Raw genomic sequence first — 26,260 nt, 5'->3', positions numbered from 1 at the left:
TCAGTTGGTCATTGACTTCAGTGTGGTCATATGACCACTCCCCTCTGCAGCAAGGCCACATCAAAGACACTAGATCCTCTTAGACTTGGATTTGTGTGTTCTTTTCTGACCAAGCCACCTGCTTTTTTCAGCACAGTTTAACACTAGATCTAAAAACAGAACAAACTACACAAGGCACAACACAGCTATTTGCACATAAGATCATCCAGGGGCACAAACCACTCAATGAGCTGAGGTTGTCTTAAAATCTGGGCATTGCAAAGAGCTGACCTATCAGCTCAGTTCTGTTAGGGCCAGTACCTGCATAAAGGTTTAAGCCAGATCCTTATTTGTTCTTAAAACAGGTTGAATAAAAAAAAGTTGTAATTCATACTGTACAAATGACTGAAGACCAAACCCTTAACACATGTCATTACATTGATATAGTGTGAGGGCTTAGTTTAAGACCATAGGTGTAGGATATAACTATATAACACCAGTCCAAGCACCAGTGAAAATGTGAGGAGCATAGATTGGTCTAAACTTAACTATTTACTGATGATGTTACACAATTGAGACCTCTGCAATTTTCATTTAGTTACAGGCTTTGAAATTGACAGATATAGTATATATTCCATTATTTCCAAGAGCACAACAGACTTGTGACAACCAATTGTGCAACACATCAAATCTATAAAGAGAAGTGTCACAAATCGACAGGTTTATGATGGCCACTTAAACTGAAAGATGCCATCGAAAACTCATTAATAGACTCTTACTGATATGCGTCACGAGTTAAACGACCCATCCAATAAGAGGTTAATTAAAATCAGTTACAGTGGATGCAGAACCGCAGCACGTGATCTTTGCAGAGTGATGCAGTTAAACATCAGTCGCTCGCCGTGGCAGCATGAAGCGCACCCGCGTAAAACCAAACCGAGTTGTATCGAATTGTGAAGTTCGCAGATTTTACGTGCTGATTGTTGCATGATTGCGTAGCATTTTCAACTGAGTTCATAGATCCTGTAAAAACCTCTTACTAAAAACTCTGAAGACCAACTTTACTAGATATTAGACGGAATGCTTACACCCCCCCCCCCCCCTCCATGCGCACACGCACAACAAAGCGATGCCTGCTTGTGTTTTTCACTGCCGAAAGGGTGGGGGGTGGATGAGTAATGGGGGCTGTTGATGCGTAATGATGACCTTACCGAATTTCTTCAAGTCCCATCGTTTTTCGATGGATCAATATCAAACAATTCCATTCGATTTTCACTGTATGAAAACCCGCCAAACAACAGACCAATAACACACCAAACGAAACCAACATTTTGGAATTGAGCGATGAAACCGAAGTTTTATTATGTAACAGGGGTGTAATACATCAGAATTACAACCACATTGAGAATTACTGCACTAAATGATGTACCGACATATTGCTGTTGGCTAAACAGAAAATAAGTAATTTAACAAATGCATAACGCTAATACATTCGCAAGCTACTGCTGTAGAACCACAGAAAAACAAAGCCAGAATGCTACCCTCGCTATCCAAGCCAGATGGCTTGCGAGACAATAAACTCAAAAGTATCGGCATGAACTTGACTTTATTTTATTAAAATATGACAATGGTGGATTAAAAGTGAGTAATGTACGTTTCAACGTGCAAGTACTGTACGTAGTGAGCTTTGATTCTACATGTGATGTGTTGCTTTAGTAAGAAAGAGAATACAGTAACGTTAACTTCAGCTACCTGGTGCTCAGTTTTTAGATTCACAAGTTATGTGAGCCAATTACCCTTACAGACATAACGTTAACTAAGTATAAGTTCGAACTATTTTATGGTGACATTGTTAGTATACCTTATTTCAAATCAACAACTTAATTTTAGATAACAACTGGACAAATACGTGTAATTTACTAAGAATGGACGTACAGAAAACGCAAGCGTATATTTCACCAAATAATAACAAACGGATCATACCACATGGTTCAGCTTCGGCTGGCAAGAACTATCAAAATACAACTCGCGATCATTGGCGTATAGTAACGTTACATTGGTAACTACGTTGCTTGTAATACAACGTATCAACATGGATCTTATGAAATAACACAATATACCGATTCTTTGTACTGGGACGCAATGAGTTTTCAAATATACTGGCTTGCTGGCTAAGTTAGCTCGTTAGCTAGCTAGTTTAGAGGCTAAATTGGTTAGCCGTTAGTTAGCTAGTGTAAGGTAAACAGAAGTTCTAAATAGATGAGCTAACGTTAGCTGGGCTAACTAGTTTTCAACTGCCCCAACTCATTTTATCAGACCGAAATTAAGTTAATTACAATGTAGCAGTCAAAAATTAAATAGCATTTCTAAAAAATAAAAATCTAAATTTAAATTACTGCACTTCTACAGCTAAAGTACCTCAATTTCAAAGTCTGGTAGGTTGAATGCCGTCCTGAACAGCGAACAGAAGTGGGCTATGGCGGGGACTTCCCACCAAGACTGGATCTCTTCCACAGAAATTGTACATCCCTGGGACATTTTCACACTGAAAATGGAAGGTATCGGCGTAAAATCTCATTAATTGAAACTTCATTCAAATAAATGACAAAAGTTGCTGTTGACGTTCCATCCAATCAGTTGCCATTGCTACTCGTGCGGGAGAGTGCTACAATCTGTTTCAATCTGAATTTCAGAAGAGTAGAACAGATGGGGTGGCGCTACCAGGTCATCTCGAGGAGGGGTGTTCTGTTACTTACGCGGCGTACTGAAATTTACGAAAACCCAGTTTGCATTTGTGGTACCCATCAAAATACGTGTTTGTATCTATTTATGTCTAATGTGAGTTGTTTTGATTGTAACTTATTAATATATAGTTTGTTTGTTTGATTGTTTTGTTTATGCAATTTTCTACGCCCATCACCACCACCAATTCGACTGGATAGACCAACCCCTATTTAAAGGGAATGATAGTGAATTGTGAATGGTCCTGTAAAAGCGGTTATTGCGCCTGTACTGTATCTACATGAATTTTGCGCGCTACTGCGCGTCTAATCTTGCGCGACTTCAAGAGTTGATGATACGTAGCAGCTATATTGCTGTAGATTTAAATGTGATCACTTGACCGTATTTTGGATGTTAGGCTACCTTTCTTTTGTCCCCGCTGGAGCAGTTATTATAGGTTTGGTAATAAAGCAAGAATTTAACTGATATTATAGGCTATCAATTAGCTTATATTTTTTATTGTGTATTTAAGCGTATATTTATTAGCCTTTGTTTTGTAACGCAGTCTCCTTCAAGGCAATGTAGCCTACCATTAGTATGTAAAGCTGTGGCTCCCCCCATCGCAGGAGGGAGAAAGTGCGGGTGAAAGAGAGAAGTTGAGGTCTGTGCGATATTCACTATTTGTGTAGGCTACACAATTTTCTGAATACAAAATTCGTTACCGACATTTTCCACCTTTCCACATTCAATCACAAAAAGGCGAAGCTTCCCTTTGATTTAATCTATATTCTGCTAGGGCGTTGATGGCCACAATAGGGGTGTGCAGTCGGCTTTCACCCCTACACCACAGTAGTCATTTGAGAGCTATTACAGTGTTGTCAATGCTCTGATGGGCTTAAGTCCCTGTCTGGGAGCCTCTGTGTGCCTTCAGTACTGTCATGTTGCTAGGAGACAGACAGATCCTGGCTGCCATTGTCCTGTATGGCTGTGGTCAGTCTTAGGTAGCCTTCTGTAATTATTCTGGTTCTAGTCTCTTTCAAAACATTCAGTCACAATTCTCAGAGGCCATCAACAACATGTAATTTATGTGGGCCAGTAAGTCAATAAAGACATCTAATGACGCCTACCAGGTGCATTGAGTTTCAAAAGCATTTGGCCAGTGACCAGCAGATAAACCCAGATGGGCTTTGTCCAGAGTCTTAAGGCGGAATCCAGATTGGCGGCACAACCAGGTTGAAAAGGACAAGGATGACCGGGTGGTCATGACATCAGAAATCATCAGGAAGACTTTGCACAGGGACATAGAGGAGTCGTCAGGTTGGGTAGTCCTGAGGCGTGGTCCAGGGTCTCAGGTCCTTACTAAGAATCAACAGCAAACCAAAATAATTGGTGCCAGAACGCATAGTCAACATGACCAAACAAAAGGACCTCTGGAATACAAATACCATCTCAATCATCATAGTCCACTCTGTTAAAGATGTGACATCTCTACCCAGGGGTTAACTGACGTCCAGTGTTGGTAACCTGACAGCTGGATGTCTATGGGGCATATTTATGTGCCCAATGCAAGAACTGAGCCACTTTCTCTCATTGATGCTTTCTGAAAAGTTTGACGTTCAGCTCAGAGAAGACAAATCCTCCCTCCCTAAAACCATCCATGATGCTTCTGCTCTGTAAAATGAACTTGTAATTGTTGAAAAAAGTTCAAATAGTGACAATAACACAAATCAATGCGAAAATAAATGTAGACATAGGCCACTGTGGCAGCAAACAATTTAGGCTTGTTTGAATGCACAGTCATCGCTAAAAGTATTGGCAAACATACACATGATTCAAATAATGCATAGTTTTTTTCTTGGAAACTATTGAAATTGGGTGATTCCGCAGTAAGGTCGACCTGAGCTTGAAAAATAAATGTTCATTAAATAACTTTAACTCAATCGCTATGGCACATTTCTGGCAATTTCTTTGCTCTTTGCGGTAAATTGAATGTTTATAGTACTCAAACCGTATTAGGTGGAAAAAGTCTTAATAAATCTTTCATATATGAAACACATACTTTTACACAATGTCACAACCGTAATGAAGAATCTCACATTGATAATGGTCAACGCTGGTTTCTAACCCAATTTGGAAACTCTGTACATTTTTGTAGTTGTTGTTTTTGTACGCAACCAAGCCTTACTTTGATTAGATTAGATTAAACTTTATTGTCACTGAACAGTACAAGTACAGTACAATGATATGCAGTTTGCGTCTGACCAGAAGTGCAAATAGAGGACTGCAGAAAAATGTATAAGTACAAGTATATGTGTATACAAGTGGAATGAATAAGTGTGCAATTAATGAAAATGGCAATTACATATGGCAATTCTAAATGTGCAGTGGAAAATTCACAAATTTACAGAAAATGTACAGGTATTAAGTAGAATGTATGTACAAGTGAGATTAATAGTTGTGGCAATTCTCAATGGCATTCTGAATTTTCCATCGAGGCAAACTGAAGGAGTAAGGTAGCAGTAAGGTAGCTTTGGAAGAGTACATTTATATTTCACCCTAAGAATTAAAGATTCATAGACATTTGCCAATGTTTATTTTCTCCCAAAAATACCTGGACAAGATACAAAAGTTCCCATTCGCACCGTCTGTCACCAACTCAGTAAAAAGGAATTGTGTGGTAGAAGACTCCGAAGGACCCCTCTGCTGAGAGACATTCGAAAGCCCAACTGCAATTTGCCAAAACAACCTGAACACGACTTAACCGACCTGGAACAATCTACTGTGGAGAGATGAAACAAAATTCAAGCTTTTTTGGTAAAACACACCATCTATATTTAAATTTCAAAAAAAAAGTTGCCTTCAAAGAAAAGAATACCTTCCCCACCATCAAACCTGGAGTTGAATTAGTTATGTTTTGGGGTTTGTTTTGCTGCCCTAATATTGAGTCTAGGGTGTCAGTAATATTGTCAATGCCATTTCTGTTTATTTTCTGCTTTAAAGGGATATCTTAGGTTCTGAATAAAAACAAAGGTTCTTTGGCATTAACAGTGAAATAAAGGATTGTGGAGGTCAAATACTTTGGTTAACTCAACATTTTGTTAGAGACAAAGTGAGGTATTTAAAGAAAGTGCAAAGATGCCAAGAATTTTGTCAACAATAAAAAGCTTGAATGTGTTTCTGACATGTGTCAGTCCAACAGATTATAACAGAGGTTCAACCAGCTAGTTTTCACCTTTTTAAATGTGTATTTGTACTGTAACATGTAAACCGATGGTTAGATAAAATCCAAAAAGTTATTCCAATTGCAAAATATTCCACGATAAACTTGCCTTGCCTACTGCTGGAATGTAAATATTTCCTGGTTGATGCAACTAGTTATCAATGTCAGAAGTTGTTTTTATACATTAACATAAATCAATACAAAAAATCCATACTAATATAAATCAAGGGAGGATAGGGCGGAGCTTGTTTTGGTTGAGTTTGTTTTTGCTGTAATGCTGTGAGTTGATGTCATTCAATCATTATTTCAGTTCTACAGTCATAAAATAGTGAACGCTTATGTTTCAGTTACACATGATGTGGGTTACTTTTGTAGTATTTAACAATGTCATTTTCAGTTTTGTGTAATGCTATTTCACTGGGGTATATGTAGTGTTTATGATATTCTGAATGAACTCCCTTATAGTTAAAGTGCCATTGTATTGCAGCTAATGTGGTGGTGGAATCGCAATATCCTGCCTTGTCAGAATCAGTTGAGTTCTGTTTGTGATGCGCTGTGGTGTGAACGGGACCAGTTCATGTCGCTTTGCGTTAGTGCAGAGCTGTGTTGCAGTGGTTGTGTCACACAGAGTCACCACAAGAGGGAGGGACTTAGGCACGAGGACAATGATGGTGTTTGTGCAACGGCCCCCGAGCGGTGACTGGCTCTCAGATCGCTCTCGCTTGACTACCGTTGCTGCACACATTGTTGAAGTGAAAGGAAAGCGGACAGCTTGATCCTGCTTGTGGGATTCACTGACAGGGGTAAGTAACCCAATGCTATCTTTCCCACGATGAAACTAAATGTTACGACTTGAAATTAGCCATGTTGCCTGAGCTGGATGATCTGACGCGGTTTTGAGAAGTTGGGGGTTTTGGGGGTTGATGTTGGCATGGGGTAGATACTCCTGTCTGTGTTTTGGCAGGGGACTAGTGTGAAAAGAGGGGAGCTGAAAGAAAGTTTCACAGAGGCTCAGTGAAAGGCATGTGCAGAATGTGACTGAGCACTAGAAATGCAAGGATTGAGCTGTAGGAAGAGAGACCCATAAGTACAGTTAGAAAGAGGAGGATGGTTGTGCGCTGAAAGATAAGTGATAAGAAATCAAAAGAAAGGTGTGACAACTAAGGGGAGAGGCAGAGAAAGTTGAACCGATTGTTTTTTTAAAGGGAGAGAAAAGCAAGGATAGTGGAAAGGTTTACTGAAGTAAAAATAGACAAGGGGAATTGAGTTGGGGAGATTAAAAGAGATTAACTAGGGAGCGGACAGAAGGAAGTAACTAGAGAAAAAGTAAGGAACAAAAGGAGTAAAGGGGACAAGCAGAGAAGAGAGTGATTGTGGAAGTGAGAACACCTGATTGTTGCTGATGATTACAGACTTCAACTTCACAATGAATCTCTTTTTCAGTCCGTCGTGAATGGTGGAATTCAAACTGGGCAAAAGGAGGCCGGTAAGCCTGGCATCTTTCAGTCCTGCTCTCCTTGTCATCTTCCCTTTATGTTTCTATGTAGGAGCCACATTCATTCTCCTCAGAATTAGGAGTGATTATTTGATGACCTGCCTTGGCTTCCAGACATATTTGTGTTAACCTTCCACTCCCTGCTACTTCCTGTCCTATGCCAAATGGATAAGAAGTGGCATTAAGGCACTGTCAGATCTAGCATCTTCCTCATTAATAACTAAGACGGACTCCAATCATGTGATCTACAGTCAGAATGCTGATTCAGTGTGATTAAGCCCTGAACAAGTATTGACATTAAGAGTTGTCCAGGTGGTGAGTTAAAAGAGATTAAAAAGACCTCTGTACTGAGGTTTGGAAAAGGAAACCTGACCCATGTCGTTTTTGTTCCTTGTTTTATTGGAACAGACAAAGAGCATTGGTATTCCTGTGTGAGAGAGGAGCTGCCTGGTCAGAGGGAGGTGGGTGTTACATTACAGCTCAGAAGAACCTGTTTGTTTCCCCAGCGAGGGAATAAATAAGAGGTGGCAAGCTGCATTTGTGCTGGAGACGGGTGGGCTTGTAAGGATACGGTGGCAGGGACACCTTCAGGTTGAGCCGGTGTGCTGATTGGAGGAGGAGGAGGAGGAGGAAGGAAACTGACGTGGGCCTGGAGCCCAGTGAGAGCCAGGATGGCCGAGCAGAAAGCACGGTAACCACCATCACAACATATTTCTTTACACAGAACCTCGAAAGATTAAGCCCAAATATGTTAACATTGTGTTTACACATGTGTCTTGTGTGTGTGCCATGTTCCTGTGTGTGTGTTTGTGTTGTGTTTACGTGGGGATTTGTGTCACTTGGACGACCTTCGTGTGTGTGTGTTTTCCCTCACAGCAGCCTCCCCGCTAAGCTGATTAATGGCGGCGTGGCAGGCCTGGTGGGTGTGACCTGTGTGTTTCCTATTGATCTGGCCAAAACACGCCTACAGAACCAGCAGGGGGCCCGGGTCTACACTGGCATGTGAGTACGCCTTTGGCTCCTCTTTCATGGACACACACTGGACTTGACACTCCCTGTAGTCTGACTCACACAGGTGACTTGACACTCCCTGTTGTCTGACTCAAACAGGTGACTTGACACTCCCTGTAGTCTGACTCAGACAGGTGACTTGACACTCCCTGTAGTCTGACTCACACAGGTGACTTGACACTCCCTGTAGTCTGACTCAGACAGGTGACTTGACACTCCCTGTTGTCTGACTCACACAGGTGACTTGACACTCCCTGTTGTCTGACTCACACAGGTGACTTGACACTCCCTGTAGTCTGACTCACACAGGTGACTTGACACTCCCTGTAGTCTGACTCACACAAGTGACTTGACACTCCCTGTAGTCTGACTCAGACAGGTGACTTGACACTCCCTGTAGTCTGACTCACACAGGTGACTTGACACTCCCTGTAGTCTGACTCACACAGGTGACTTGACACTCCCTGTTGTCTGACTCACACAGGTGACTTGACACTCCCTGTTGTCTGACTCACACAGGTGACTTGACACTCCCTGTTGTCTGACTCACACAGGTGACTTGACACTCCCTGTAGTCTGACTCACACAGGTGACTTGACACTCCCTGTAGTCTGACTCACACAGGTGACTTGACACTCCCTGTTGTCTGACTCACACAGGTGACTTGACACTCCCTGTTGTCTGACTCACACAGGTGACTTGACACTCCCTGTTGTCTGACTCGAACAGGTGACTTGACACTCCCTGTTGTCTGACTCAAACAGGTGACTTGACACTCCCTGTAGTCTGACTCAGACAGGTGACTTGACACTCCCTGTAGTCTGACTCAGACAGGTGACTTGACACTCCCTGTAGTCTGACTCACACAGGTGACTTGACACACCCTGTAGTCTGACTCATACACTGGACATGCAGGATTCGCAATGGGGAGGCACTGGCTTTGACACAAGGAGTTGTCCCTCGTGTGGTTAAATATGTGTTTATTGAATTTGAAGAAAAACAGACACATTGTATTCAGACTGGGTCTGTGTTTTTGTACATTTCAAAACAAATGTTGGGTGCTGTATTGGTGAGTTTACAGAGGGTTTCCGCAATAACTCAGACAGGGAAAAGAGCTTATTCTTGTTAATGATTCTTAACATTTATGGCTCTGCGGAACTAGTTCTTAACATTCCTGGCTCTCTGGTATTAGTTCTTATCATTCTTGGCTCTCTGGTTCTAGTTATAAAAATGAATGGCTCTAAACAAAATGTAACGATAAATTTTTCAGGCATTTATATGCTTTATTGGACAGGAAAGAGGTTAAAGACAGAAGAGTTTATTCTGAAAGACCAGTGGGCCGGAGCTGCACATGTGCACAAGATGCAGTGGCCCAGTCCACTGGTACTGGTTCCTTACATTCTGGGCTCCATGGTACTAGTGTGACGGACAGCCCCGTCATTTCCCGCTTTTCTTTTTATCCATGAACACATCCCGGACTTGTCATGTGTCTCGTCTTCCACTATCACTCACACCTGGTCCCAATTCGGTCATTAGTATGTGTTTAAATGTTGCTCCTCTGCTCCCCTCATTTGTCGGTCATTGTTTCCCTGTCTCTGTTTGTGTTGCATGTCAGTGGTGAGTGTCGTTTTGTTCAGTTTGTTTAATACTGCTGGTGTTTATTTTCCTTATTAAATATTACATCGACTGCTCCTGCGACTCCTCCTCTCATCACTACATCAAATCGTGACAACTAGTTCCTAACATTCTGGGTTCCACGGTACTATTTCCTAACATTCTGGGTTCCATGGTACTAGTTCCTAACATTCTGGGTTCCATGGAACTGGTTCCTAACATTCTGGGTTCCACGGTACTATTTCCTAACATTCTGGGTTCCATGGTACTAGTTCCTAACATTCTGGGTTCCATGGAACTGGTTCCTAACATTCTGTGTTCCATGGAACTGGTTCCTAACATTCTGGGTTCCATGGAACTGGTTCCTAACATTCTGGGTTCCATGGAACTGGTTCCTATCATTCTTGGATCTCTGATACTAGTTCTGAACATTTTGGACTCAACTATGATACTAGTTAACATAACATTATTGGTTCCATGATACTAGTTCCTAAAATTCCTTTCTCTATAATACTATATACTAGTTCATAACATTCTTTGTTCTGCTTTCCAGTACAGAGAGGTGTCTGTCTCTATACATATGTAAACTATGGCTATCTGATGTATGAGCTGTCTTTTCGTATTAGAACTAAAGACAGAATGTTGTCTGAATTATTTGGTGGGCACAGGAGTGATGCGTTGGCTTTGTGTACTACCACTGGGCTTTAAAAATGTAATAGCTGCTCGTAGAGTTAATAAAATGTATTGAAAATCACACGTGAACTTAATGTTCTAGTAATGCTACTATAATCATAATCAACAGTCCGTGATAAAGTGTTACTATTTACAATAACCTGTACTGTGAATAAATAATGACATTTACACTCCCTGTTGTCTGACTCACACAGGTGACTTGACACTCCCTGTAGTCTGACTCACACAGGTGACTTGACACTCCCTGTAGTCTGACTCACACAAGTGACTTGACACTCCCTGTAGTCTGACTCAGACAGGTGACTTGACACTCCCTGTAGTCTGACTCACACAGGTGACTTGACACTCCCTGTAGTCTGACTCACACAGGTGACTTGACACTCCCTGTTGTCTGACTCACACAGGTGACTTGACACTCCCTGTTGTCTGACTCACACAGGTGACTTGACACTCCCTGTTGTCTGACTCACACAGGTGACTTGACACTCCCTGTTGTCTGACTCACACAGGTGACTTGACACTCCCTGTAGTCTGACTCACACAGGTGACTTGACACTCCCTGTAGTCTGACTCACACAGGTGACTTGACACTCCCTGTTGTCTGACTCACACAGGTGACTTGACACTCCCTGTTGTCTGACTCACACAGGTGACTTGACACTCCCTGTTGTCTGACTCAAACAGGTGACTTGACACTCCCTGTTGTCTGACTCAAACAGGTGACTTGACACTCCCTGTTGTCTGACTCAAACAGGTGACTTGACACTCCCTGTAGTCTGACTCAGACAGGTGACTTGACACTCCCTGTAGTCTGACTCAGACAGGTGACTTGACACTCCCTGTAGTCTGACTCAGACAGGTGACTTGACACTCCCTGTAGTCTGACTCACACAGGTGACTTGACACACCCTGTAGTCTGACTCATACACTGGACATGCAGGATTCGCAATGGGGAGGCACTGGCTTTGACACAAGGAGTTGTCCCTCGTGTGGTTAAATATGTGTTTATTGAATTTGAAGAAAGACAGACACATTGTATTCAGACTGGGTCTGTGTTTTTGTAAATTTCAAAACAAATGTTGGGTGCTGTATTGGTGAGTTTACAGAGGGTTTCCGCAATAACTCAGACAGGGAAAAGAGCTTATTCTTGGTAATGATTCTTAACATTTATGGCTCTGCGGAACTAGTTCTTAACATTCCTGGCTCTCTGGTATTAGTTCTTATCATTCTTGGCTCTCTGGTTCTAGTTATAAAAATGAATGGCTCTAAACAAAATGTAACGATAAATTTTTCAGGCATTTATATGCTTTATTGGACAGGAAAGAGGTTAAAGACAGAAGAGTTTATTCTGAAAGACCAGTGGGCCGGAGCTGCACATGTGCACAAGATGCAGTGGCCCAGTCCACTGGTACTGGTTCCTTACATTCTGGGCTCCATGGTACTAGTGTGACGGACAGCCCCGTCATTTCCCGCTTTTCTTTTTATCCATGAACACATCCCGGACTTGTCATGTGTCTCGTCTTCCACTATCACTCACACCTGGTCCCAATTCGGTCATTAGTATGTGTTTAAATGTTGCTCCTCTGCTCCTCTGACATTTACACTCTAAATCATTTTCAATACCTCCACATCTAGAGCACATTGGAAAGTGTAACTTTATTTTGGAATGACTCACATGGTATTCATTGTTTATCCATTATTCAAAAATGTTCACAAAAACTGTTGTTTAACTGAATATTTCATATTTTCCTTGGAAGGCTGGACTGCCTGATGAAAACCGTTAGGATGGAAGGCTACTTTGGGATGTATCGAGGTACTGTTTCCATAGATTTATGTAAATGTCCAGTTCTGTGTATTGGGTTTGGCTAAATTGAAATAACTTGTTAAACATCTTCACGTATCAAGCACATACAGTTTGCAACCTCCTAGAGTTAATCATATTGAACTGAAGGGTAAGGTGTTGTGTGAAATGTTAGATATATGTTACAATAATTCATTTGGTATTTTCCTCTCAGGTGCAGCAGTGAATCTCACCCTTGTCACACCTGAGAAAGCCATCAAACTGGCAGCAAACGATATCTTCAGACAGAAGCTATCCAAGGATGGGTATGTCATTTTCTTCAGCACCGCACTGAACTCTTCAAAATTTTTGACTATCTTTAGAGTAGTTATTAATCTGGAAAGGTAACTGCATTATACTGTAAGATATCAGCTGTTTTGTGTAGTGGTTGAAATAATGATTGCGTACCCGGTTGTCAAGGGAGAGAGTAATTCAATTATTTATTAACAGCATTTGATTAACTTTCAATAAAAACATACCTTCATAACACATTTGGAAGAATACATCATCCCACAGATTCCACGATATAGTTATCATAAAATTCAAATGTTAGAAGAAGCTATTGCTACAGTGCGCCTGAGTCTATTCAACCGGCGATGCTTCCACTGTGTGTTGTTTGTTAGCCTCCTAAGCCTGTCATTTTGTCCCACAGGAAGTTGCCCCTCTGGGGGGAGATACTGGCAGGATGTGGGGCAGGGACCTGCCAGGTGATAGTGACCACACCCATGGAGATGCTCAAGATCCAGTTGCAGGACGCGGGACGGTTGGGTGAGTTCTGTGAACCTCTTATCCACTGGCCAACCACAGCTCAATGTTGTGCTAGGCAGTGATAATGACTGTGGTGTGGTGACTGTTTTTTTTGGCACACGTGTGTGTGTGTGTGTGTGTGTGTGTGTGTGTGTGTGCGCATGGGGAACAGCTGCCATAAGCAGAGTGGTTGAAGCACCCACAGCAGCTCCTGGTCCCACTCCATCGTTGGTGGCCCCTTCTCCTACCCAGCCAGCCTCTGCACCCCGGATCACAGCCATCCGAATCACCCTGGAGCTCCTAAAGACTCGGGGCCTGCCTGGCCTCTATCGGGGAGCAGGGGCCACGCTTATGAGGTCAGAAGTGAATACGCATGTACAACACACCAAGTCATTAGAGCATTAAAACATATTACATTCGACACACTCTCTGTTTGGAACACTGTGTTTCGAAACAAATGCGTTCATTCACTCACTATGGCACAAACAGAAACATATTTCCTGTGAAGTTGCCAGTGACACTGGAGTCATACAGTGCAAAAGCAGTGCAAGCAGTTGTTTTCAATCTGTGAGGACCGGAACACTAGAAATCCATGTAACCTTAATCCTAACTATAATCCAAATCCTAACATTAACTTAACCCAAATTTCAATAACCTAACCTTCATGCCTAAACATAACCTTACCCTAACACCATCTCCCAAGCCAGAAATAGATTTTTCCTTGTGGCTACGTTTTGTCAGGTTTCACCGGGTTTGTGGGGACTTTTCATCTGCACAATTACACATGGACCTGGATTACACACACACACACACACACACACATTTCTGTTGTTCAATTCTGAGGGACATAATCTGGTGTTGTGAACAGAAGTAACCTTTTAGACCTTGTCAGAACTAATTTGTCGTCTTGTCTCATTACTGGTGATTAGTTTGTGGCAAAGACTGTGAGATTTACTCGTGCTATAGGCTACCGTATTCACGCACACCACATCCTGCATCCCCCCCATTCAAAATGACCCCCTTCTATATGCTCACGATCTATCGTTCACATAACATGTACACGGTGCTTATGGGTAGTCTGTCACTCTGTGTGGACCAGGATGTGGACTTACGCACGCCTCTGTTATTTTCCTTTTTTTCAGGGACGTCCCTTTCTCTATGATCTACTTCCCGCTGTTCGCCAATCTGAACGCCCTGGGCCGGGGAGGGCCGTGTAGCCATGGAGATATGCAGGAGCGGGCCCCCTTCCTGCAGTCCTTCGCGGCAGGCTGCACGGCCGGATCGGTGGCAGCTGTAGCCGTCACTCCACTGGACGGTGAGCCAGATGGGAGCCGGGGGAGATAAGTCACTGGGTCCTTAACGTCGTTCAGAAACACGTTAGTCAGTAGCAGAACGTCTTCTTACGCAGTACGAGTGTGCAATATTCCCGTGAAGTGGACGTTGGTGAGGGTTTTTGCAGAGGATCACAGTTGAATGTGTGAATGACAGCATTACAACTTGGCAATCCCAAAGCAACAATAGACTCCTGTTGTCTGTACTTTGTAAAGGCCAGTTCAGTTGACAACACTGATCTTTGTGTGTTTTGGTAGTCATTAAGACCCGTATACAGACCCTGCAGAAAGGAAAGGGGGAGGACACATACCGCGGCATAGTTGACTGCACACGGTAAGACACTCTAGAAACGCAGCGCACTTGCTCGCCCAGCGCACTTGCTCGCCCAGCGGGAACCATGTGCACCGTTGATTGACAGCGGGTTTCTCACCCCCCATTTTGCAGGCGGATCTGGAGTAAAGAGGGACCGGCGACATTCCTCAAGGGGGCGACGTGTCGTGCCCTCGTCATTGCCCCCCTCTTCGGCATCGCACAGGGGGTCTACTTCCTGGGTGTAGGGGAGCAGTTGCTCGGGCTGCTGGGATAGCAGCGGCATTAGGCGACGTCCCTTTTTGCAGTGCAAAACATACTGCTTTTAGCAGTGAGAGTGAATGGAGGGGAACTAGGGACCCTTTACTGTATGAGTGGTGAGTAGAGAGAGAGGAAGAGTGAGGAAGGTCACGATCAGCCACGGATGAAGAACGGGTTCGATAGAGGCCCAACTGGCACGTGAACTAATTTTGTCTAGATTTTTTTTTAAAGCTGTAAGCAAGGTTCTCTAGGTTAAACAGGGTCGTGAGCGTTTTGTGTGTTTGACTAATCTGGACGCATCTCAGCCAGGTTGATGTCCCGGGGGTTGTAACTTCCACCTCGGGGGGCAGCTTCGCCTGCATGTATGCAAAAGGCTCCTTCGGTTTGAAATCACTATGGAGGTTGCCACGCTTTCATGTAATTTGTTGGACAGTAGAACAAAATCATTGTAACAAATCCCTAGCTGTCACGTTTTGATGAATGTTGTTGGATTAAGGAACAATGCGCGGGGCTATGTGGTATATGGCCAGTATAGCCATGCAGCATTGACAATATACCAGAAACCCTGAGATGCCTTATTGCTATCATAAACCGGCTACAAACACATTTACAACAGTAAAGTACTTTTGTCATACTGTAGTATACTCTTTTATACATAAACTTTCAGCCAATCAGCATACAGGGCTTGAATCACCCACTTAATCATTTTTAATACATAGCCACATTTCGGCCTGCATTTCAAAGCAAACGGTCCACCCATAGTGGAGACAGGCTACACTTTTCATTACATGACAAAACCTCCACAACGGCTGGTTGACTGCCACCCGTCAGTCCAGAGCTGTAACCTTGGGCTCCTTTATCAAGCACTGCCAGTTGACTCCGTAGGATCATTTGTTAATTTGCTGTTAATGCTTTAATCCTGGTCTCTGTACTGTAACCTGATGAACAGCTAGGCCTCCTCCCCTACACGCAAGGCTCCACCGCTGGGCCTGCTCTCCGTAAGACCTTTTCCTTCCGGTCCTCCACTGCCCTGAGCCTCAGAAGCAAACCTCTTCAGAGTGCTAGCTGTGTTACTCTCAGCTTAACGGTTTAACACGCTGAATGTTGCCCACACAATAAAAATAATGCAAATCAAGCCATGTCTCTGCTGATGGAGTCCCTCGTTGTAAACATCACATTTTCATGTTACAAATTTGGATTTGCTCAGAATTTTCACATTCCTGTATGGAGGTGCGTACAGCAATACACAAGGTATTGATGTACAAAATGAAACCAAGAAATCTTAGGAATTATAACGTAGGTCCAGACTCTTGCCAATCTCTACTATTGTATACATCCACTAGGTGGCAATAAAATCATGTTTTTTTTGTACATTTTTAACACTGGACACTACATTTTATAACGGAGCTGGAATAATAACCATTTTGTTATTCATTGCAGAGAACATTCAGTAACCTGAAGAGAATGAACAATCTGTTTACAAGGTGTAAATAAAAACCTGAATATTCACATTTGTGTTGCATATTTATTTATCACATGGGTTAAGTAACAGTAAAATACATCCATTCTTCAATTCAACATATTCCCTTTAACACATAAAACACACAAGCAGACGTTATACAGCAGCAGGCACCCTGTCAGGGGTGTGGAGACCTTACTGTAAACAAATGAAACCTGCATTATTCCTCAAGGGAGAGAAAAGGCACAAGCTAACTGACCTGTAGTGATTGGAGGGAAGCGTGTTAAGCTGAGGAAGTAGGATGAAACTCCCGTGAAAGCCGCCAACCGTTAGGAACAGTCAGCAGACATTATCCCTCATATTTTGTCTCAGTTTCTTTGGAAGATTACAAGGAGAAGTGCTTAAAGTTGGGAAGATCATTCGAAATCCACTTAGAAGGCCTTGGGTGTTATGACCATTCCCTCAGTAAACCAATGTCACTGAGACAAGGGTGTTCTTTGGCTACTCAACTTTCCACATATTCAGTTTGTTTTTCCAACTGCTAGTCCAAAAACCTACGGTTGGGGTTGGCACCAAACAAAGCCACTCTGACCTCAGGCATCATCTGTCAGGAAAGGGAACAGAGAATATGGAGTGAATCACAAATCTCCTCTCGATAGTCCTTCAGTGACAGAAAGGCAACTCTGCTCGCAATGAATACAATCAGGTAGATAGTCAACGGATTACACATTTATTGCGTTACTTCATTTCGACCCCATTATTATATTTGTACCACTTTCCTCGATCAATTTTGTGGTATCCAAACTGCAAAAGATTCCGTCATCGCAGCTCCAACAGGCTTTTTGCCAAGAGTTTCAAAGATTGGGACTGCCTGCCTAATAAACATGCCAACCAAGCATGTACATCCCGACATAGGGCCTGACCTGACCTGTGTCTCTACAGACAAAATCATCCAGGATTGTAACTGAACCTATATGCATATGCATTGTACTTCTGGGACCTCTGCACTGTTAGGGAGGGCCATCGAGCCTATTCTTTTGTTGCTGTACCTGTGACATCCTGGTTAGGGTATTTCTACAGGGATTCCCAACCCCTCCTTCACCTGTCTGAAAGACAAATACTGTACCTGCTGGGCCATGAGGTCTAGCCTGCTCTCCAGAGTATTGGATACTTTAATCTTCCCATTGTTGTTGTACACCTCAATGCCTCCAGAGCTGTGGAGAACAGACACAACAAGGTCACGGTCAATCTAGATGAAGGCCCACTATAGCCTGCTTATGTCTTTTCTACTTGGTCACATGAATACTCTGCATTTCATCCGTGCACTGGGATGAAAACGTAACTCCTTGTTTAAATGATGTACATTACTTTTTTGATCTTCCCAATCAAACCCCATTTTAGCATGCAGATGTTGGGTTGCTCCAGGGCGGGGCAATAGAACTCCAACATTGGCAATCAATGATGATTGACAGCCATTGTCAAGGGTGACGACAATGTGATGCGACTGACAATGGTTTAGCCTATTTACAGCAATGCAATGATGAACAGATTGTCAAATGCTACACCACTTCTACGGATCTATTTTTTTTCTCTGCCAAGAGGCCCTGGATGATTCCATAATGACTTCTAGAATGCAAACAAATTGATCCGACAGAAAATCAAACAAGTGAGTAAAGCAGTGTTATAATTTTTTTAATTGGCTTTATACTTTGATTGCAAATCAAGCCCTGGTGACATTGATTGTAAAACAAAATACGTTATTAAGGAAGTGCCCTCTTTTGGGTTCTATAAGTTCTGTATTTCAGGGGAAATGGAAAGAGTGAGAGTTCTGCTTTTGCAAGTTAACAGAGCAACACAACAGAGAGTAAAGGAGGGGTGTGCCAGAACAAGACAACTTGCAATGGTCTGAGTGAGGCAAGTGAAGGGAACTACTGCAAGACTGAAGGTATTGTATAATACTTTCACCACATTTTGATAAGATATTGTAAATTCTCAAAAAATGAATTATCATCACAGCAATCATTAAATTTTTTTTTAATTATTCATGTTGAATCAGTGACATGACAAAACCTTTTAAATGTAAAAAAATCTTACATGTCTGGTGAAAGGAACCGGTCTCGGTCAATCTGGACCTGAATGTCGCCCTTCACAGCTTCTTTATAAATAGGGATGTTTTTCTGCACGGCAGCCTGAATGGAGAAAAACACCAGCTGGGTCTCAACTGTCGTCCCACATTATCTTATGAACACAAGAAAATCCACTGCAATCCCTATGCCATCCATCACACTGACAAACACACGTGACTATCCACCAGGAATTCCTAACAAGAAAACACTGACCTGCACCATGGCAACATCTTGCTGCCGGCAGCGAATGGTAACTTTAGGCTCCAGCAGCTGGTAGAAACCCTGGAAATCAGGCACAGACATGAGAAGACCACAAATAGTAGCCAAATGTTGTTGCATGACATTGCGTGGAAGAGGCACAGCTAACTTCCATCACAGACTACAGCATCATCTGATCATTCCTGAAAAATAATTCAGAGATCATTTACCTGCAACACTAGTCCCTCCAACAAGGCAGAGTACTGGGCGGGGTCCTTTGCGATGTTGGCTAGCCTTTGACGGGCCTCAGTTAACAGATCCTAAAAGAAAAAGAAAGATTCAAACACCATAAGCGACAAAATATGCAACATGTTTGATTGGGTAAACATTTGACGAGCCGCCACTAACCGCAATCATGTCATCACGAGCCTTTAACACCTTCAGTCTGGCCTGATTCATCAGGTTGGACATCTGACTGGGAAGAGTAAAAGATGGAATAAATAAAATGTCAGACTGGCCGCCAAGCACCGTTTTCAACAGAGAGCACAGTGTTATGGTTTGGACAGGGAACATGGAACAAATTAAGGCATTAAAGGGAAGGACGGTGGTGTTCAGATTAAATTTTTGTAGCTTGATAGCAAATACTACCAATCTTCATTAGCAACTTGGTTGAGAGACATCAAAATGGTACTTACAACTTTATCCAACCATGGGAAAGTATCTTAAAGGGCTTCAACATTTTTAGAAATGAGCAAAACTAAAAACGTTACATGACATTCTAACGTCTAGAAAGCACGCCGATGACACCGCAACCGTCTCCTGACTTTGATCATCCTGAAGACAGCCTACAGGGCGGTCAGAGACCCAACAGTGTGGTGCAAGGTAAACCTCTCCCTCAATGCAAATAAACGAAACAAAGATACCGATCATGGCCTTCAGGAGACAGAAGACACCGCAGACAAAAAGGCACAACAAGGCCACTTTAACCTCAGAGAGCAAAACAAATTTGCTACGTCCTCAAGGACCTTCACAAACTTCGGCAGAAGCACCCTTGAGAGCACTCACACGATGCATAACCTTTGTGTGGACTTTTTCATTCTTATTTCATTAGATAAGGTTAGACAGTGTTACTATACTTAGCTGACTGCATTGTTTAGCTGATACTTTAAAGTTGGTGTTGTGGGTATTGTGAAATAATTGTGTATGTGCAACCAATACAACTTCGAAACCAAAGAAATATAATATAATATAAATATATATATATATATATATACTCCACTCCAACAGCTGGACCAAATGGACAAAAGCACTCACATTTTTTTCTGCTGGTCAATCTGCTTTTCTTTTTTCTCATAATACGCCATAATCTTGAGCCTCTGGGTCTGTACCAGACGGCCTTTCTCAATGTTGAACTCCTCTTCTGCCTGTTGGAGCGGACACACATCTGTTAAAACCCCCAGAGGTCAATTGTCTCACTCACAAGACAATGTGACATCATCAAGTTCTGTCGGTCAATAACTGTGTGGTTATGGTAGACTTTATTTATTTTTTTCTTCCCACATTCTGCCTTGCTCTTGAACATTTGCCAGGATAAACCATACATGTATTTGGCTATACAAATGGCAGACATGCATATGAGGAAATAAGTGCCAGAATGCATGTCATGGGCAAAGTGGGCAAAACTGCGTCTTAAACATTTATTCTTCAAGTTGAGTTCTTATAAGTCTCTTAAAATGTTTCAAATGCACACACACAAAAAATCCTAATTACACATTTTTAGAATGCTTAGTCATTGTAAGTATGGGGTTTTGTGCTATTATATCCACTATAGAAATAAAGGCAAATTTCACTGTACATACAATATGATTATTGTTGTTATTTTAACCCAATTTCCTTCCTTCCTTCCCAAATGAACAATTTACGTTTACAGCCTTGCCTTGTCACTACAATTTCTTAGCAGATGCGGGAGAGTCAAAGGTTGAGGCGTGTGTCCGTTTTTTTCACATCTTGCCAAGCAGTCCCCTTTCTCCTTGCACTGCATTACCCAGCCACCCAACCTACCGGGAGTCGGTACAGCAAGACAAAGCAGCACTGGGCAACCCGGGTGGGGCAGAGCCAATTGTCACTGCCTTCTGCTGGACACCCGGACACTGTCGGTAGGGCACAACCGGGATTTATAATCCTAGCCGCAGTGACACAGTGGTACTGTCTGCCTGTGTGAGCTCCAAAAATCACTGGCTGGTGACAACAAAACCAGCTGATTTTTCAAAGCCACACAGAGGAGGCAATGCATAATTGACATTTAACAATGTGAATTATTACCTTCGCATCAATTTCTTCTGCTTTCTCATTGGCCTCCTGTTCAATGAAGGCCATCATATGTTTGATCTATTAAGGAGAAACAGCAGGTGAATACATAATGTTAAGGCTTCATCACTGTAACTCGTACCACGCTATACAAGAACCATTTAAAATGTATCAGGTAGATGTGGCACATTGCTATGCGTGTCCCATAAACTAGTGGTCATGAAAAAGAGAGGAATACACTTATTAGTCGCAAAGGCAACTTTTCCAAAAAGCTAATGAAACTGTAGTAATGCATTACAGCGCAGCAACTCCAGATAGCAACAGACTAAATATCTATGGACAATTCGGTGCCTGATTCTTTGCCCTGGTGGAGCAAGGTTGTTTTGACAGGTTGAACTGCGTCATACCAGTGGGATGTAAGCAGAACCACTGTTCTATTAATCAATGTGTAACTATGACAATTGCATTTCGAAGGAAAATGTCACATATCACCTGCACAACGTGTAGCTAGGAGTGGCTTGATTGAATACAATGAATTAAGGTACTGTATACTTAGGCGGCACCAATGTCTCAGAGCACATATTGTTATTGTTAGCCAAGGAAAGGACAACTTGGATAACTTGTTAGCTAGCTAAGCTTGCTATTATTTCTGTTTAAAAGTCAACGACGTAAACAGACCAGACATATGATATCAAATCGGTGTCTACAGAAGACCTACAATGTCAAGCAGACCGGAACGGACTTATGAAATGGTGTGATTCAAGTATCATTATACAACATCCACCACCTTTGGAAATAGTTTGTCAGCAAAACCAAAGATGTTTAAAAAGGCAAAAATAAGCTCTAGCAAGCTAGCTAACGTTAGCAACTAATATTACCTGTTTCTGTACGTCCGCATCGCTGAGCGCCATGGTGGGTCTTTAGTTGTTTTGTTCACACTAGCTAATAAATGTAGCAAGCACTACTTAATAATAATCAGCTGGTTTGAACCGCTAGTTCTGTAGCTGCATGACACAAAACACGGGACTGGTGACAGAAAGGAGACATCTGACTTAGAGACACGCCCCGGTTGTTTCGTAAACCTGTGGTGCATTCAGTTGGAACAAACGTTCTCTATATTCTTAAACGTTATAAATTGAGAGGTTTGAATCCTGAATGCGGATTGGCTGAAAGCTGTTCTATTTGTAAGCAATAAGGCACGAGGGGATCATATAGGGCCAATATACCGTGGCTGAGAGCAGTTCTTAGGCTCAAAGCATCGTGGAGTGCTTGGAGACAGCGTTTAGCCTTGGTATATTGGCCATTTATCACAAACCCCTAGATTAAACCCATCCCCAAGCCATAGTGCGCTTATTTTAGATTAGATTCCACTTTATTGTCACTGAACAAGTACAGTACAGGGAAGTGCAGTTAGCATTTAACCAGAAGTCAGTAGGGGCTACATCCCTCAGAGCGACGCGGAGGTCCACCAAGGTCAATTATCAATTGAAAGATAACCCGTCTGTCAAGTACCCCTTTATTTAATTCTTTCCCACTTTTGTCTTGTCAAAATAATGAATAATAATAGTAATTTCTACATATCGAGTTTTAAATAAGACTCACAAAAATATGTTTTTTATTTATTTAGGTAAAAATAGAAATACAAATTCCCAACAAAACAATAAGTCCTACAAATAGAAAATAATTATTAACACAGAAATGTAAATACAATTGCATGTGGCCTCATTTTAATGTTAAAATATAAATACTAAACTTCACCAAAACAATAAAAGCATTTAAAAAAATCTAAATACACTTCTCATAAGAATTATGAAACGCGTAATCATCACAGTACAACAACAAGTCAATTCAACTTCAGAGATGTCAATCTGTCCAGTTAGGAATCATAAGCGATTATAAATCAGTGAAAGTGACCACAGGTGCACTGGAGAGGCAACAGAAAGACAATCCACGAAACAATAATGGTTTTGCAAATGGCCAGACAATTGCTCTCTCCTTATCCTGACGGATTGTTCTCTAGTTTTGCGTTTTACTAGTGTCATTGTCACTACTGGTAGCATGAGGCATTACCTGCAGCCCATTCAGGTTGCACAGGCAGTCCAGCTCCCCCAGAATGGCTAATCCATATGTGCGGTCGCTAGAAGGTTTGCTGCGTCTCCTAGTACAGTCTCAAGAGCATAGAGGAGATACCAGAAGATGAGCCGTTTCATGAGGAGAGCTGGTCAGGGCCGTAGAACTTGTTGCGGGATACAATAAGCAAAGTCGAGGCCGTCGGCTTTCTTGCAGAAATCCTCCTCAGACGAAAATGTTTGCTCTGTTTTAAAATATGAAATGTTTTGCAATACTGGCGTTCAATACATTGCATAGTTGCTAATGTTGAAGAACAGTCCACTAATCACTTCTGTAGATTTTATATGTTTGTTGTTGTTCCTGCTAGTATCATAACACTAACAATATAATGAATGTGTCCTTTACAGCCTTGTCAATTTATGAATTTTAAATAAGCTAACTATAATTCCTGGTAAATGGTAAGTTAAACCAGTGTAAGATAAGACGTCGCCGCTGCTTTGGCTGCGAACACGAGCTATTTTAAGGTAGATGCATATTTTCGAAACATCAAGTACATTTTGAAGTAGTCTACATTAACATTTATTTTGCTGTAACATTCTCCCGTCAATTCTGTCATTTGGGGGGAAAAAGGCGGTTAGGGTTAGCTGGCTAGTTATTATTTTCATAAGGAAGAAAACTAGGCTAAAACAAGCCGGATAGCACCTTAAGAAATTGTTATCCGGATAGTGTGTTTTGTACGCATTCTTTGAGTAGCTGATATGCGGCTCCGGTGCCTAAGAACAACTCTTACCTGTGATATATTGGCCATATACCACACACCTTCCTGATTTTTTGCTTAAATATTTCTCATTCTCAACCTTGTTTATTTTAATCTAGGTTATGTCCCGAAACACAATTTAAAATAATCTCTAATATGTTTGATATGAAGTGGGGAGAACCTGCAAAATCGGCAGTGTTTGATAACCTGCAAAATCGGCAGTGTTTCCCACTTACAAAGCATGTAGAAGTCTGTAATTTTTATCATAGGTACTCTTCAACTGTGAGTGAAGGAAACTAAAACAAAAATCCAGAAAATCATATTGTAAATTAGCATTTTATTGTATGACATAAGTATTTAATACATCAGAAAAGCAGAACTTAATATTTGGTACAGAAACCTTTTTTTGCAATTACAGAGATCATACGTTTCCTGTAGTTCTTGACCAGGTTTGTACATACTGCAGCAGGGATTTTGGGCCACTCCAGACCTTCTCCAGATCCTTCAGGTTTCAGGGCTGTCGCTGGGCAATACGGACTTTCAGCTCCCTCCAAAGATTTTCTATTGGGTTCAGGTCTGGAGACTGGCTAGGCCACTCCAGGACCTTGAGAGGCTTCTTACGGAGCCACTCCTTAGTTGTCCTGGCTGTGTTTCGGGTCGTTGTCATGCTGGAAGACCCAGCCACGACCCATCTTCAATGCTCTTACTGAATTGTTGGCTAAGATCTCGCGATACACTCATCTTTCTTCCTTCTCCAAACACGGCGAGTGGAGTTTAGACCAAAATGCTCTATTTTTGTCTCATTAGACCACATGACCTTCTCCCATTCCTCTTCTGGATCATCCAGATGGTCATTGGCAAACTTCAGACGGGCCTGGACATGCGCTGGCTTGAGCAGGGGGACCTTGCGTGCGCTGCAGGATTTTAATCCATGACGGCGTAGTGTGTTACTAATGGTTTTCTTTGAGACTGTGGTCCCAGCTCTCTTCAGGTCATTGACCAGGTCCTGCCGTGTAGTTCTGAGGTTGATCCCTCACCTTCCCCATGATCATTGATGCCCCACGAGGTGAGATCTTGCATGGAGCCCCAGACCGAGGGAGATTGACCGTCATCTTGAACTTCTTCCATTTTCGAATAATTGCGCCAACAGTTGTTGCCTTCTCACCAAGCTGCTTGCCTATTTTCCTGTAGCCCATCCCAGCCTTGTGCAGGTCTACAGTTTTATCCCTGATGTCCTTACACAGCTCTCTGGTCTTGACCATTGTGGATAGGTTGGAGTTTGTTTGATTGAGTGTGTGGACAGGTGTATTTTAGACAGGTAACGAGTTCAAACATGTGCAGTTAATACAGGTAATGAGTGGAGAACAGGAGGGCTTCTTAAAGAAAAACTAACAGGTCTGTGAGAGCCGGAATCCTTACTGGTTGGTAGGTGATCAAATACTTATATCATGCAATAAAATGCAAATGGATTTCACAGTTCACAGTGTACCTATGATAAAAATGACAGACCTCTACATGCTTTGTAAGTAGGAAAACCTGCAAAATCGGCAGTGTTTCAAATACTTGTTCTGCCCACTGTTTGTAGTGTAATAATAACCATAACAGTAATTAGATTTGCAGAAGGTTATGGACCCCCAGGGCCAATAAGGCCAGTCAGTAATAGCTGTGATCTTGGATAGGAAGTTTATTTTGGGGGCATTATTGACAGATATGATACATATGGAGGTAAAGACCCTCATGAGACACTTTGGTTCAATGGAGAAATGTGCTGCAAAAAACAACTTGATTTAAATTGATTAGGTTCAGGGGTTAAATTGGGATTTGGGGAGTGGAGGAGCCATATTTCCTACTTTCCTGTTGTATCTAAAATGTTATGCTGCTGCTCAGAAGCTTAGGAGCTCAGCTCCTGTCTCTCTCCTGTCCAAGTCACATTGACCCTATGTGCAGGAGCACATACAGGATCCAGCCCAATTTAACCACTGTTCATTCCAAACACAGTACTAATTCATTCATTTAGTAGGCTACTGGACAGATATTTTCCCCAGTCTGAACTATATTTTTGTTCTAAGTTCTCGGTTGTCTTGAAACCACTAAAATCAAGGTTCGACATTTGTGAGTTAT

At 42.2% G+C, this 26,260-nt stretch overlaps 3 protein-coding genes across 10 annotated transcripts in view; 1 reads left to right on the top strand and 2 right to left on the bottom strand.

Annotated features, from left to right (window-relative positions):
* LOC105018167 (cat eye syndrome critical region protein 2 homolog) overlaps nt 1-2,715 on the bottom strand; it is a 32,007-nt gene extending 29,292 nt beyond the window's left edge. For all 3 annotated transcript variants that reach the window (XR_003777476.2, XM_013138798.4, XM_020040473.3), the window contains exon 1: nt 2,398-2,715. Coding sequence is in view for 2 of the 3 variants with exons in the window: in XM_013138798.4 (XP_012994252.3) it covers nt 2,398-2,517 (120 nt within the window). In the remaining variant the exon portion in view is untranslated. The remainder of the gene's footprint in view (nt 1-2,397) is intronic.
* A 3,856-nt stretch (nt 2,716-6,571) lies between these two features.
* On the top strand, nt 6,572-16,357 carry slc25a18 (solute carrier family 25 member 18). 6 transcript variants are annotated; one of them, XM_010883268.4, is made up of 11 exons: nt 6,572-6,723; nt 7,364-7,406; nt 7,922-8,106; nt 8,292-8,417; nt 12,491-12,546; nt 12,749-12,839; nt 13,226-13,341; nt 13,493-13,676; nt 14,463-14,635; nt 14,910-14,985; nt 15,097-16,357. In XM_010883268.4, exons 3-11 carry the CDS (start codon nt 8,087-8,089, stop codon nt 15,236-15,238), a joined length of 984 nt encoding a protein of 327 aa, XP_010881570.2. In that variant the 5' UTR covers nt 6,572-6,723; nt 7,364-7,406; nt 7,922-8,086; the 3' UTR covers nt 15,239-16,357. The 6 variants fall into 6 exon arrangements, with proteins under 6 accessions (XP_010881570.2, XP_010881571.2, XP_034144247.1 ...); XM_010883269.4 differs by having other exon boundaries at nt 7,824-8,106; XM_034288356.1 differs by lacking the exon at nt 6,572-6,723 and having other exon boundaries at nt 6,933-7,406.
* Nucleotides 16,358-16,727: 370 nt separating this feature from the next.
* On the bottom strand, nt 16,728-22,388 carry atp6v1e1a (ATPase H+ transporting V1 subunit E1a). The gene is made up of 9 exons (XM_010883273.3): nt 22,191-22,388; nt 21,328-21,393; nt 20,320-20,429; nt 19,414-19,480; nt 19,236-19,325; nt 19,021-19,089; nt 18,776-18,870; nt 17,808-17,895; nt 16,728-17,285 (listed from the first exon to the last, which is right to left on the bottom strand). The coding sequence occupies exons 1-9, from the start codon at nt 22,221-22,223 to the stop codon at nt 17,223-17,225; spliced, it is 681 nt and encodes a 226-aa protein (XP_010881575.2). The 5' UTR covers nt 22,224-22,388; the 3' UTR covers nt 16,728-17,222.
* Nucleotides 22,389-26,260: the final 3,872 nt, after the last annotated feature.

The sequence above is a fragment of the Esox lucius genome, chromosome 19 (assembly GCF_011004845.1).
Source record: "Esox lucius isolate fEsoLuc1 chromosome 19, fEsoLuc1.pri, whole genome shotgun sequence".
Lineage (NCBI taxonomy): Eukaryota > Metazoa > Chordata > Actinopteri > Esociformes > Esocidae > Esox > Esox lucius.
This window is presented reverse-complemented; position numbering and strand designations above follow the sequence as displayed.